Source organism: Pan paniscus, chromosome 11, assembly GCF_029289425.2.
Source record: "Pan paniscus chromosome 11, NHGRI_mPanPan1-v2.0_pri, whole genome shotgun sequence".
Classification (NCBI taxonomy): Eukaryota; Metazoa; Chordata; class Mammalia; order Primates; family Hominidae; genus Pan; species Pan paniscus.
Window position 1 is genome coordinate 76,474,850 of NC_073260.2, and position 12,940 is coordinate 76,487,789.

At 32.3% G+C, this 12,940-nt stretch overlaps 1 protein-coding gene across 3 annotated transcripts in view; it reads left to right on the forward strand.

The window, feature by feature from the left end:
• VPS13A (vacuolar protein sorting 13 homolog A) overlaps window positions 1-12,940 on the forward strand; it is a 243,845-nt gene that overhangs the window by 137,016 nt on the left and 93,889 nt on the right. For all 3 annotated transcript variants that reach the window (XM_003811456.7, XM_003811459.7, XM_003811458.6), the window contains exons 37-45: window positions 368-537; window positions 1,126-1,343; window positions 2,047-2,279; window positions 3,481-3,573; window positions 4,116-4,472; window positions 5,454-5,555; window positions 7,049-7,207; window positions 7,371-7,626; window positions 8,946-9,106. In XM_003811456.7, the coding sequence (XP_003811504.3) occupies window positions 368-537; window positions 1,126-1,343; window positions 2,047-2,279; window positions 3,481-3,573; window positions 4,116-4,472; window positions 5,454-5,555; window positions 7,049-7,207; window positions 7,371-7,626; window positions 8,946-9,106 (1,749 nt within the window). The remainder of the gene's footprint in view (window positions 1-367; window positions 538-1,125; window positions 1,344-2,046; window positions 2,280-3,480; window positions 3,574-4,115; window positions 4,473-5,453; window positions 5,556-7,048; window positions 7,208-7,370; window positions 7,627-8,945; window positions 9,107-12,940) is intronic.

A 12,940-nucleotide genomic window follows, 5' to 3' on the forward strand; every position in this document is an offset into this window, starting at 1 on the left:
AGGAAGAAAAGAAAATGTATTTTCACATGTGAAATTTGCATAGGTTGATGTTTTTAAAGTAACAAATGTTAATATTTAACATTTATTTTGTAGTATCTGTCCCTCTGAGAAAAATGATCTTTTTACTTTAATAATAATTATAACTATTTCCCTTTTAAATGAGTTATCTATCGTATAGCTAATGTGAAAAATAAATTGTAAAAGTAAAGTGATATGTATATATTTTTGGCCTTTCATTAGAGCCCTTCGGAGACAGAATTTTGATGTTTGTTATAAGCAGAGGCAATAATTTGTAGTAGTTCATATCATGAAATACACTTTAGACCTGTGTTTCTTTGTAATTTTGTGTTGATTTCTCCTTTCATAGGCTTCCTTTACAGATGTTCGTGATCCTTCTCTGAAACTTGCTGAATTTAAATTGGAGAATATTATAAGTACTTTAAAAATGTATACAGATGGCTCAACATTTTCTTCCTTCTCATTAAAAAACTGTATTTTAGATGATAAAAGACCTCATGTCAAGAAAGCAACTCCTCGGTATGTATTGTAATGATGTTCTAAGGTTTTACTTGAGAAATCGTTGATATATTTTACAGAATTCATCTCCAGAATTGGACGTTCATTTTCTGAGTGCATCCTAGGTTCTTTAAAGCTTCAATTCAGTCAGCTCGTAGTACTCGGTTAACATTTAAAATGTCCTGGTTCTGTTATGTACTATTCTTACTGGATAATTGATAGATTGGTTGAGTAAATAGAAATAATCAGTGCAATTAAATTGGTTTTTACATTCTTTAAATTACATTCTCTAATATAAATCTAATATAAGTTATTGTTAATCCATGCTAATTGCAATGGGAAGTACATAAAAAATTGAAAAGAAAAAATATCCTGAGATTCAAACTCTTATAATTTATTGAACATACACTTCCTCATTTCTGATACATTTGTGTTCCAGAAGTTTGTAAGTTTGTTATTTGGAACACTTTATGGATCTTCCCAAGAGACATGACTTCAGAATGCTTTTTTTTGTCAGTAAAAGAGATAAGAGGTCTTTGAGTTTTACTCATATGTTTGATTACTTCTAAGTTACTCATACATAGGAATTGTTGTTATTGTGTTTTCCAGAATGATAGGACTGACAGTTGGTTTTGACAAAAAAGACATGATGGATATAAAGTACAGGAAAGTCAGAGATGGTTGTGTGACTGATGCGGTCTTTCAAGAAATGTATATTTGTGCAAGCGTAGAATTTCTGCAGACTGTTGCAAATGTCTTTCTTGAGGCCTACACCACAGGCACTGCTGTAGAAACCAGTGTGCAAACATGGACTGCTAAGGAAGAAGGTTAGTTATTGGCTAAAATATTTAATATTTGTTTTATTGAAGTGCTACAACAGGACTTGACCTTGATTAGCCTTTTAGATCATCAAAGTAAATGCTTTAAGAAATTAAAATTTTATTTTTCAGAGTAGAAGGAAAACCTTAATGTGTTTTCTTGGAGGATGTATAGTTTGCATTTTTTAAAGGTGTCAGTATATATTGCATTTAAAAATTATGAAACCTATGTTAGAATAAGTAATTGTACTTCTCTTCAGGCAGTAATTTGAAGGAATTTGTCTAGTGGAAAAAAACAAGCAGAGCAAATAATGAACCAACCATACCTTTTCACAATTAAGATAATATTTCAATTTAAAGCACTCATTTATTTTTGTTGTATTTATTCCTAGCTTTTAACGTACGGTTTCTCTATTATCTTTTTATAATATGTGATTTACTGTGGTATAGTAGAAAGAGTATCAAGTTGAGAGTTAGAAACTAGATTAGTTTCTAGGCTTTCCAATTAAATAGTGGAGATTTCCCCTCATTTAAAAATGTTCTTATGCCTGTAGCTTCTTCAAGCCTTTACTAAGGGTTGTAGTTGATTCCTTTGGGATGTAAGATTCTTTTGTTTTACTTTTTACTATTATTTCATTGTAATATTTTCTTATAAATAATAAATTATTCATAATATATAGCAAATATTTTAATCTATTTTTATTTGTTTTAGTACCTACACAGGAATCAGTGAAGTGGGAAATTAATGTTATTATTAAAAATCCTGAAATTGTGTTTGTAGCTGACATGACAAAAAATGATGCTCCTGCTTTAGTCATTACAACACAATGTGAAATTTGCTATAAAGGTAACCTTGAAAATAGTACAATGACTGCTGCCATTAAAGATCTCCAAGTGAGAGCCTGCCCGTTTCTTCCAGTCAAGAGAAAAGGCAAAATCACTACTGTGAGTTAACTATTTGATCATCTGCTTAATTGTAAACTATTTTGGATGTAGTGTATACCATTTTAGGAAACAAAAACTACCTACATGCTTTCCAACCTTGCTCTGTAAAATGTCTTTCTCTCTGCTTAGAGAGCTTAATTTAGAATATTATTTACCAGCTTTGAAACTCTTTCATTCTTCCAGATGCTGCTCATTATTGTTAGTATTTGTGGGAATATTGTTACTAAGAAGTTGGGTTCATCTTGACAGTTTTCGATTAAGATCTTACTTTGACTTTCTAACCATGTCAATTCCAAATTGCTCTTTGGACTTTTAAGACTTTCTGCCAGTTGTTTGCTGTGTTGTTTCAATTTTATTGTTTCAACTTTTTTCTCCTGTTTGGATGTTTTTGCTCAAATAATGAGTTTTTCCTTGTCTCCATGTAACTTCATTTGAACCTTCAGCCATTTGCTTTGACATACTTCACATTGATATTTTACTCTCTAGTAACCTCTTGGCCTTCCTCCTCTTCATAACTCTACTTAAAATTCATTCCTTTACAGACATCTTTTCAAGTTAACTGGCTGACTTCCAGCGAATACTTACAAAAATATTTGAGCTTCTGAAGGAGTAATAGAAACATAAGTTTTTGTTTGTTTCTTTGTATTTTTTTCCTGATGCTTGGTATGCATCTATAGAAGCATAAATGTTCTAAACATTGTCACCATAGAAATATAAGATGTAATTTTGATACAATGAATACATATATATTAGGATATAAGATAAACTGTTGCCCAAATTTGCAAGACAGTTGGCCCTCCACTAAGCAAAGAGAGAGAATAGAAAATGGAGGGTATACCAATTCTCTCTTAGTTTTTGACTTAGAAGTTTTAAATATATATTTCTTCTATTCACATCTTTTTTGGCTTGAATATAGCTGTATGACTACACTTTACTTCAGTAAAGGTTGGAGAACGTGGTATTTTTTTCTGAGCTACCTTGTGCTCAGATAAAACTTCTATTACTGTGGAAGAATAGAACAGATATTAGGTTCTAGATGTCCTTTATATGGGATAATTAAGGAGTGTATTATTAAGTCACTTTTTAAATAGTTATTTTTATTAACTTGTTTATTTGACATACCTATTACTAGGAAAGTCTTTAAATAGAAATATTTTTATATTTAAACATTAATTTAGTGGTATTGATTTTTCTCTCATAGGTTTTGCAGCCCTGTGACTTGTTTTATCAAACTACTCAGAAAGGTACAGATCCACAAGTGATCGATATGTCAGTAAAATCCCTGACACTAAAGGTAAATTAAAATATAATCATTTGAATATTTAGTGCACTTAAAAAAAGTAGTAAAGCCTAGAAAGTTATTATAGCAAGTCTTTTAATTGTTATGCAAACAAAATAGGTGTATTTGTGTTTTTGAAAATATGTTTTTATGAGATATTTACAAAGTAATATTATTTAATACACATTTTATGAATGTTATTCTATATTTTATTATTTACATTTGTGTGGTTAACATCTAATATCCCTAATAAATATTATTGAAATTACTTTATACTTCATCAGTTTAATAATATCTGCAATTCATGTATATTAATAATATCATGTAATTCATGGAATAATATCTGCAAGATTCATGTAAATATCTGCAAGATTCATGTAAACATATAACAAGAATTATGGTAATTTAAAAAATTTTATGAACAATAAATTGTATCTTCTATTTTGTGGTAGTAATGTTAATTCAGTATTTAATTTCTCATAATATATATTTAATATTTCTTGACGTAGTATGTTTGAAAGTGTTTTGTATAGACTTATTAATTTTTTTCCATTTAGGTTTCACCAGTTATTATAAATACTATGATTACCATAACTTCAGCACTGTATACAACTAAGGAAACCATCCCAGAACAAACGGCTTCTTCTACTGCACATTTATGGGAAAAGAAGGATACAAAGACTTTAAAAATGTGGTTTCTTGAAGAATCAAATGAAACTGAAAAAATAGCTCCCACAACTGAATTGGTACCCAAAGGCGAGATGATAAAAATGAACATTGATTCTATTTTTATAGTTCTTGAGGCTGGAATTGGTCATAGAACAGTACCTATGCTTCTGGCAAAGTCACGTTTTTCAGGGGAAGGCAAAAACTGGAGTTCCCTAATAAATCTGCACTGTCAGCTTGAGCTAGAAGTAAGCATATTTTTCCAGTTTTATAACAGATAATGATACGTATGGAATATTATGACAGATAATGATACATATGGAATATTATGGAATCTTGTGTAGCTATTTAAGCTTATTGTAAATATGATATTGGGTCCAAAACTTTTAGAAAAAAGTTTTCAAATTTTGCCCTTGAATAATTGCTTTTATGTATACATTCCTTTTACTTTTAAAGTACATGTCCACATTAAGTTTATATTTCAACTGATTTTATCAACTTAAAGATAATATATTATTCGACAGTTGTTGATTAGATTCAGAATACTTTTTTTAAAGAGTTAAATTGAGGCCAGGACCAGTGGCTCACCTGTAATCCCAGCACGTTGGGAGGCCAAAGCAGAAGGATCGCTTGAGCCCAGGAGTTCAAGATCAGCCTGGGCAACATGGTGAAACCTTGTCTCTACTAAAAATACAAAAAATTAGCCAGTGGTGGTGGCTCACACCTGTAGTCTTAGCTATTCGAGAGACTGAGGTGGACGATCACTTGAGAATAGCTGGGAAGTCGAGGCTGTGGTGAGCTGAGATCTTACCACTGCACTCCAGCCTGGGGTTCAAAGTGAGACCCAGACTCAAAAAAAAAAAAAAAAAAGAAAAGAGTTAAAGTTGAATACCCTTTTTTTTTTTTAAGGATATAGACAGAATTTCTGAATATGTGGGTAATAATCTCTTCTAATAGAAATATGAAGAATTAGAAATATATGCCTTATACTTTTATGTAATGTAGAATCAAGGAAAGATGCTTAAAAAGGGGTTTTATCTGGACTAAATTGTGAAGAGCGAATATGTACTATGAAGTTAGCCAGGTGAGGAAAATGCTGAGGGAGTGCTTATAGGAAGCTACTGAATGGCATGTAGACTGGTTTTTATATAGAAGAAATAACAGGGCTAAAAAACATGGTGGGAAACAGGATGGAAGATCATTTTTAATTTAAAAAATTCTCTCTGTAGGTGCATTATTATAATGAAATGTTTGGTGTATGGGAGCCTTTGCTTGAACCCTTAGAAATTGATCAGACTGAGGATTTTAGACCATGGAATCTTGGTATCAAGGTATATCTATATATGTGTATGTGTGTATATATATATATATATGTATTTTAAAAGACTTTTTTTAAGAACAGATTTAGGTTCACAGCAAAATTGAGAAGAAGGAACAGAGATTTCCCGTATACCACCTACTTCTGCACATGTATAGCCTCCCCCTTTATTAACATTCCCTCATCAACGTATATTTGAAGTCTGAAAAAATTTTCCAAAATTGAGAATGTTTATACCACACTCGACACTTTATTTTAATCACAACAAGGTTCAGGTTGTCTCATCATGAACCTTGCCCACATGCTTCCTTGTTTGCCCTCTGAATATAATTTTCAAATCTAAGGCCAATGTTGCCTATGCTTCTAATATAATTATGTAACAAGTATTATGTTACTTGTTACATAATTTAGAACAATTTAGAACATAATTTAGAACACAATTTAGACATTGTTCTAAATATTTTAATCCTTACAACAACTCTTGGAGGAAGATACAGTTTTTACTTAACATGTGAAGGGACTGAGACCAGGGAGGTTAAGAGACTTCTTGAAGTAATAATAGCTACAAAGTGGAAAAGATGGGATGCAAATCCAGCTGCAGAGGGGTTAAATCCACTCTAAACCACTATGCTATAATGCCTGTGTCATCATCTTGTAGGTTGTTGTCTATCCTGAGTTTCCTTCATCCTTTGGATGTTTGCATGTGTGCAGGAATGTATGTTATTTGTTTGAAATATATTGTGGATTTATATAATCATGAGAATCGGGGCCTTTAGGTGGATGAAATTTTGCTTCTGAAGCAAGAGACTGCGGAATTACTTACATGTTTCCTACCTAATAATGACTTGGTCAACCTGCAGACAGATTTTCAGCAGCTTAAAGCCAGTTAAAGTAACAACAGAGGTGACTAGCTTAGCATGTTGAGCTCTTTTCATATTAGATCACTTAATTTTATTTTCCAGATATTTTAGATGAAGGATTTGAAAAGGAATTCCTTGGTGGTTTTTAGGTTAGAATACACATGGTCAGCAGATCTGTGACTCCTAAAAAATGGTAAAGGGTATTGATTCTTATGAGCTCTAGGTTTATAACACTGTTCTGCTACTATTGTCTGCCTTTGTAAGTCTCTAGGTTTCTGTTCTTTATTATTAGCATGACCAATACATTAAGTTACTTTTTTCTGTCTGAGTTTTTATGTTGCTTTGAAGTATGTGCTTTTATATTCAGATCCCGGGTACACATAGTAATTTTAGGTTTTTATTTTTCCTTCTAAATTGTGTCTGCCATTTTACTATCACTGATGATGACATGATTTATTTTCTCTAATACTTCTGTCCTTTATGACCTTAGTTGGCTGATGTCCAAGTAATTTCAGTAAGGCAATAGAACTTACTGAAATTAGAAAAGATAAAATGTACTGACCTTTCTAATGTTGTTATTGGGATTTGTCTAGTTATGTTGTGTTCTTAGAATTTTTCCTTATATTTCTATGATTTATCATTTTAGATGAAAAAGAAAGCAAAAATGGCCATTGTTGAGTCAGATCCTGAAGAAGAAAACTACAAAGTGCCAGAATATAAAACTGTCATCAGTTTCCATTCAAAAGACCAATTAAACATTACATTATCCAAATGTGGTCTTGTAATGTTAAACAATTTAGTCAAGGTAAGAAAAGAAATTTGAAACTTTAAATATTGAGATACTTGTCTGATTGATCTGTCTGTTGAATAAGAAGTTTAATAACTTAGTTGTCATTTGTCCTTTACTGTTCTCCTTGTCATTTAATTTTACACATTTCATTTTATGTAGCATAACTCTTTCTTATTAGGCATTTACAGAAGCTGCCACTGGATCTTCAGCTGACTTCGTAAAGGATCTAGCACCATTTATGATTTTAAATTCCCTTGGACTTACTATCTCTGTTTCGCCAAGTGATTCTTTTAGTGTACTCAACATTCCTGTGGCAAAATCATATGTATTGAAAAATGGAGAAAGTTTAAGTATGGATTATATCCGAACCAAGGACAATGATCATTTCAATGCAATGACCAGCCTAAGCAGCAAACTCTTCTTCATTCTTCTTAGTAAGTAGTTGAAAAATTACCTTCCTGGGGCTATTTTGTTTTAAATTACAATTTACATGTTATTTTACTCTTTTGTAGAATCTTAGCAAGGTTTTTTTTGTTTTTGTTTTTGTTTTTTTTTAAATATCCTTTCTAATAGGTCAAGAACTGTTTTTTGTCTTTGCAGTGTCTTGGTTACTATTGTTACTAAAACTTTGTATTCCAAACTCTTTCTTTATCCTCTGCATTATTTAGAGCATGGCAATTTACTGCTTTGTTGTTGGGAAGAAAAATATTAGATCTCGCCCTCATTCTGCTTTTATAGACCGTGGATGTTTAGATGTTTGTGGGGGTTCTTTTATTCACATTTGGTATCAGTTGATAGTATTCCACCAGTTTTGCAACTGAAAGAATTCTAAGTTTGAATTCATGCAGATGGCAATTTTTAATGGCTTTAGGATTTATAAATAGTTTTTTTTTTATGTTCTGCCTGTTGAGATGAAGGTTTTTTCCTTTGTCTTTTCTGCTTCCCAGAAGTTTTTCATTTTTATTGGAGGTGAAATATATACATTCTTAAAGTATCATAATATGTAGTCATTGTGAAGTTAAATAGTCCCAAAGCCTCACCTACACCACTTTTTGATACTCTGGCATTTAAGTAATTATTGAGGAGGGCATCATTTAAAAGATTAATTAGACATAGGGGGGTAGGCTACTAAAATAGCTTGTGTTTCTAGTTAGAAAATAACATGTAACAGGTGTTTCAGGTGTTGTCATAGCGTTGTAATTAATGTTCTTATAAATTTTACCTCTTTTTTTTTTAACATTTTTATGGATGGGATGGTAAATGAAATTTATGCAAGTAAGTAATTTTATCCCCAATACAACATGTGTTTTAGGTAAATATATATAAAATTTTATTTAATCAAGTCCAAGATATAAAGGAAAAGTGACACAAGTTGTTGGAAAAATTAAAAACAAAAATTGTAGTCACCTTGATAATTACCAATGTCTACCAAAAGGTATTATGCTCTGGTTATTCTGACAGCAAACCAGAGATCAGTATTCTTGTATTTTATAGTACTTGCTCTCATTACTCATTTTTGAAAGGTTTGCTATTGTTGTCTTGGGTTAAACTCCTGAATGGGAGTTTTTTAATTAATGCTGTGGAAATATATGCTGGCTTCTTAAAATATCCCTTTTATGGACTATATCCAAAGACTCTAGTGACTATTATTTATAAGTTTAAGAATCATCTGAAATTTCTAATATGTAACATATGTAAAATTAATATGTAATGAATTATAATAAAAACTTTTAAACATGCTTACTTAATTTAGCACCTGTTAACCATTCTACTGCTGATAAGATTCCTTTAACAAAAGTGGGACGACGTCTGTACACTGTAAGACACAGAGAGTCTGGCGTTGAAAGATCTATTGTTTGTCAAATTGATACAGTAGAAGGAAGTAAGAAGGTCACAATTCGCTCCCCAGTGCAGGTATGAAATGATCAATTTTGGGGGATGTCCTGTTATGCATATCTGTGTGCTAATAAAATTAAAAACAACAACAACAAATTATTACTGAAAGAATATAAACCGTAACAGTAATACAGCTGATATCAAAAAGAAGACTCACTACCAGCAGTTGCGCTACTTGGTTATGACGGGTGGTAGGAATTTGTTCAATATACTTCTTATAATTTTTTAATAGGAATATTTTGTAAAATCTTCTTAACGGTATTTTTTATAGTCATCAGTGTTTTGCTTTAGGTCTTTGTAATGTATTTATATCCTTTCTATTTGATTAGATAATTTTTAGAGAAATAAAAAAATTTTACAGCTTTATTGAGGTATGTACAATAAACTGCATATATTTAAAGTTGATGACTTTTGACACAAAAATGCACCTTTGAAACTGTCATCACAGTCACAGTAATGAACATATTTATTTCTTAGAAAAATTTTCTGTTTCCCCACTTTCCCATTCCCAGGCATCCACTGATCTGTCCTCATTGTACATTAGTTATATGGCCTAGGATTTTACATAAGTGGAATACAGTACAGATGGAGTTTGACTTTCATTCAGAAAAATTTTGTATGTATGTGTCAACTTATGTGTACCCATGTTATTACATGCAGTTACTTGTTGTTGCTCAGTAGTAATCTATTATATGTATATGCCACATAGCCATTTTGAGTGAACCTTTGTATACAGTGTGAAGTTAAGAATTGAGGTTTTGCTTTTTTTTTCACCATATGGATTTTTTTTCCAGAGGATTTTAGGTCCTTCTCATTTTTATATAAATTTGAGAATCAGATGATCAATTTTATCAAAAATCTGGATAAAATTGGCTTGTCCTTTAATTTTTAAATTCTGATTACTCATTGATAGTATTTAGAAATACAGGTTATATTAACCTCTACTTGCAGATTTAACTAGACTTACATATTCTAGTAGATTTGTGTAGATTTAGATAGTTATGATAGCTGCAAATGAAGACATTTTTACTTTTTCTTTTTCAATCTGGATGTGTTTTATTTTATCTTGTTTATATTGCCTATCACACTGGCTAGAATACAATTCGAATAGAAGTGGTGAGAGCATGTTTTTGCCTTGTCCATTCTTTCACCTTTAAACATGATTTGTGTTGTTTTGTAGATGCCTTTTCTTAGGTTGTAAACGTTCCCTTCTATTCCTAGTGTGCTGAGAGTTTTTATCAGAGTTGATTTTGGATTTTGTCAGATGCTTTTTCTGTACAAGAGGAGGATATATTTTTTAATTTGTTAGTATGATGAATTACATTCACTGATTCTTTTTAAATATTAGATCAACCTTGCATTCCTAGGATTAATCTCACATAATCATGACATCTTACTAACCTTTTAGTATATTGTTGGATTTTGCATTTATATTCATGAGGGATATTGGTCTAGAGTTTCAATGTCTGTCTTTCTGTCTTTCTTTTCTTGAGTCTTGCTCTGTGTCCAGGCTGGAGGGCAGTGGTGCTATCATGGCTCACTGGAGCCGCATCTCCTGGGTTTAAGCAATCCTCCTATCTCAACCTCCCGAGCAGCAAGGACTGTAGGTGCACACCACCACACCTATTCTCCCATCTTGCTCCGCCTCTCATTGTTTAACTTTTTAACTCATTAAAGCAGCAGTCCCCAACCTTTTTGACACCAGGGACCTGTTTCATGGAAGACAATTTTTCCACGGGTGGGGGGCTGGGGCATATGGTCTCAGGATTCCTTTCTTAGGAATAGAAAGCTCCACCCATGTGTGTTCCCATCCCCTGCAGGGACACCAAGTTAACAACTATCTACACAGAAAAAACACCTGCATAAGAACCAAAAATCAGGCAAGTACTCACAGTACCTGGATTTAACCACAGATCATCAGGCATTAGTTAAATTCTCATAACGAGCATGCAACCTAGATCCCTTGCATGCGCAGTTCATGCTCCTATGAGAATCTAATGCTCTGGCAGATCTGACAGGAGGCAGAGCTCAGGTGGTAATGCTCTCAAGCCTGCTGCTTGCTTCCTGCTGTGCAGCCCACTTCTTAACAGGCCACAGACCGGTACAGCCCATGGCTCAAGGTCTGGGGACCCATGCATTAAAGTATATTTAACGTGGGGTTTCTGTAGGCACCATGTAGTTAGACCTTGTTTTTTTTTTTTTTTTTTAACATAATCTGAAAATCTGTGCCTTTTAACAGGGATAATTAAACCACTTATATTTAAAGTTGTTGTTGATATGGTTGGGCTTAAACTTGCTATTTTTTTTTTTCTATTTGTCTCATTTGTTCTTTGCTTCCATCTTCCTTTTGTTTTCTCTTTTTTTTTTTTTTATTAATTGAGCATTTTTGTTATGAATTCATTTTATTTCCTTGTTGGCTTATTGGCTGTATCTCTTTATACTTCCTTGTCTTTTTGTTGTTGTTGTTGATACTTTAGGGCTTTATTACATACATATTGTATTAGTCTGCCTTCAAGTAGTATTTTGCCCCTTCACATACAGAATCAAAACTTTAGACCAGTATACTTCCACTTCTCATCTCCCACATTCGTATAATTATGTTCATACATTTTTGTGTCTATGTATGCTAGCCACCCCATAATACAAGTTACTATTTTTCTTAAATGAATTATTTATGTTTTAAATAGGTTTAAAATACAAACTGTATTTGATATTTATTATCACTTTTTCTTCTTTCAGTAATCTCACAGTGTGGATCTGCTGGTGATGAATTCTTTCAGTTTTTTCACATATATGTATTACAGATATTTTCACTGGGCATAGAAATCTAGATTGGCAGGGTTTTTCCCCCCATACTTTAAAAATGTTGTTCTGTTGTCTACTGTATTGCATTGTTTCTGATCAGAAGTCTGCTTTTTTTCCTATATTTGCTTTTCTACAAAATGTGTCAATCTTTTCTTCAGCAGCTTTTGAGATTTTTTTTCTTTATCATTGGTTTTGAGCAATTTGGTTATGATGAATCTTACTGTAGTTTTTTTTATGTTCCTTGTATTTGGGGTTTACTGACCTTAAAAATGTGGATTTATAGTTTTGATCAACTTTAGAAAACTTTTTGCCATTGTTTCTAAAATTTTTTCTGTCTTTGCCCTCTCTTCTCTCCTTTAGGTACCAGTTAGATATACGTTAGGGTGTTTGAACTTGCCCCACAGCTCAGTAATGCTCTGTTCATTTTTACTTTTAGCTTTTTCCTCGTTTCTTTTTTCATAGTTTCTCTTGCTGTGTCTTCAATTTCCCTTCTCTTTTTCAGTGGCCAATCTGCTGTTGACCCCATCTGATATATTTTTCTCAATAGTAGTATGGATTTTTTTGTTTTTTTATTTTCCATTGTCTCTTTTTAACATCCTTAGTCTTCTAACTTTTTAGTGATATTGGATATAATTTTAATAAATGTTTTAATGTCCTTGTCTACCAATTCTATTACATGTCATTTCTGGTTTGTTTTATTGATGTTTCTTTTCATTATGGTAATTTTTTCATTCCTTTAATGTACCTGATAATTTTTTATTGGTTACCTAAAACTACTGTATATATCAGAACCAGACTTCACTCTTCCTGTTTCTTTTAGACGGATCTTTACTGAGCCTTAGATAATCTACACATGTCCTGATCATTACTCAGCTGAAGTTTTGACAGGGAGGGGACACTCAGTTTTCCAGAATTCTGTCCGTACAGCTCTTGCCTCTCCATGCAGGTCTCTCCCCTCAAGTACAACATGCTGTGAATTTCAGTCACGTTGGCTTCCCCAGATTTTCAGATCTTGTCTCTTCAACTTGGCTGCCTGCTCCTCACACA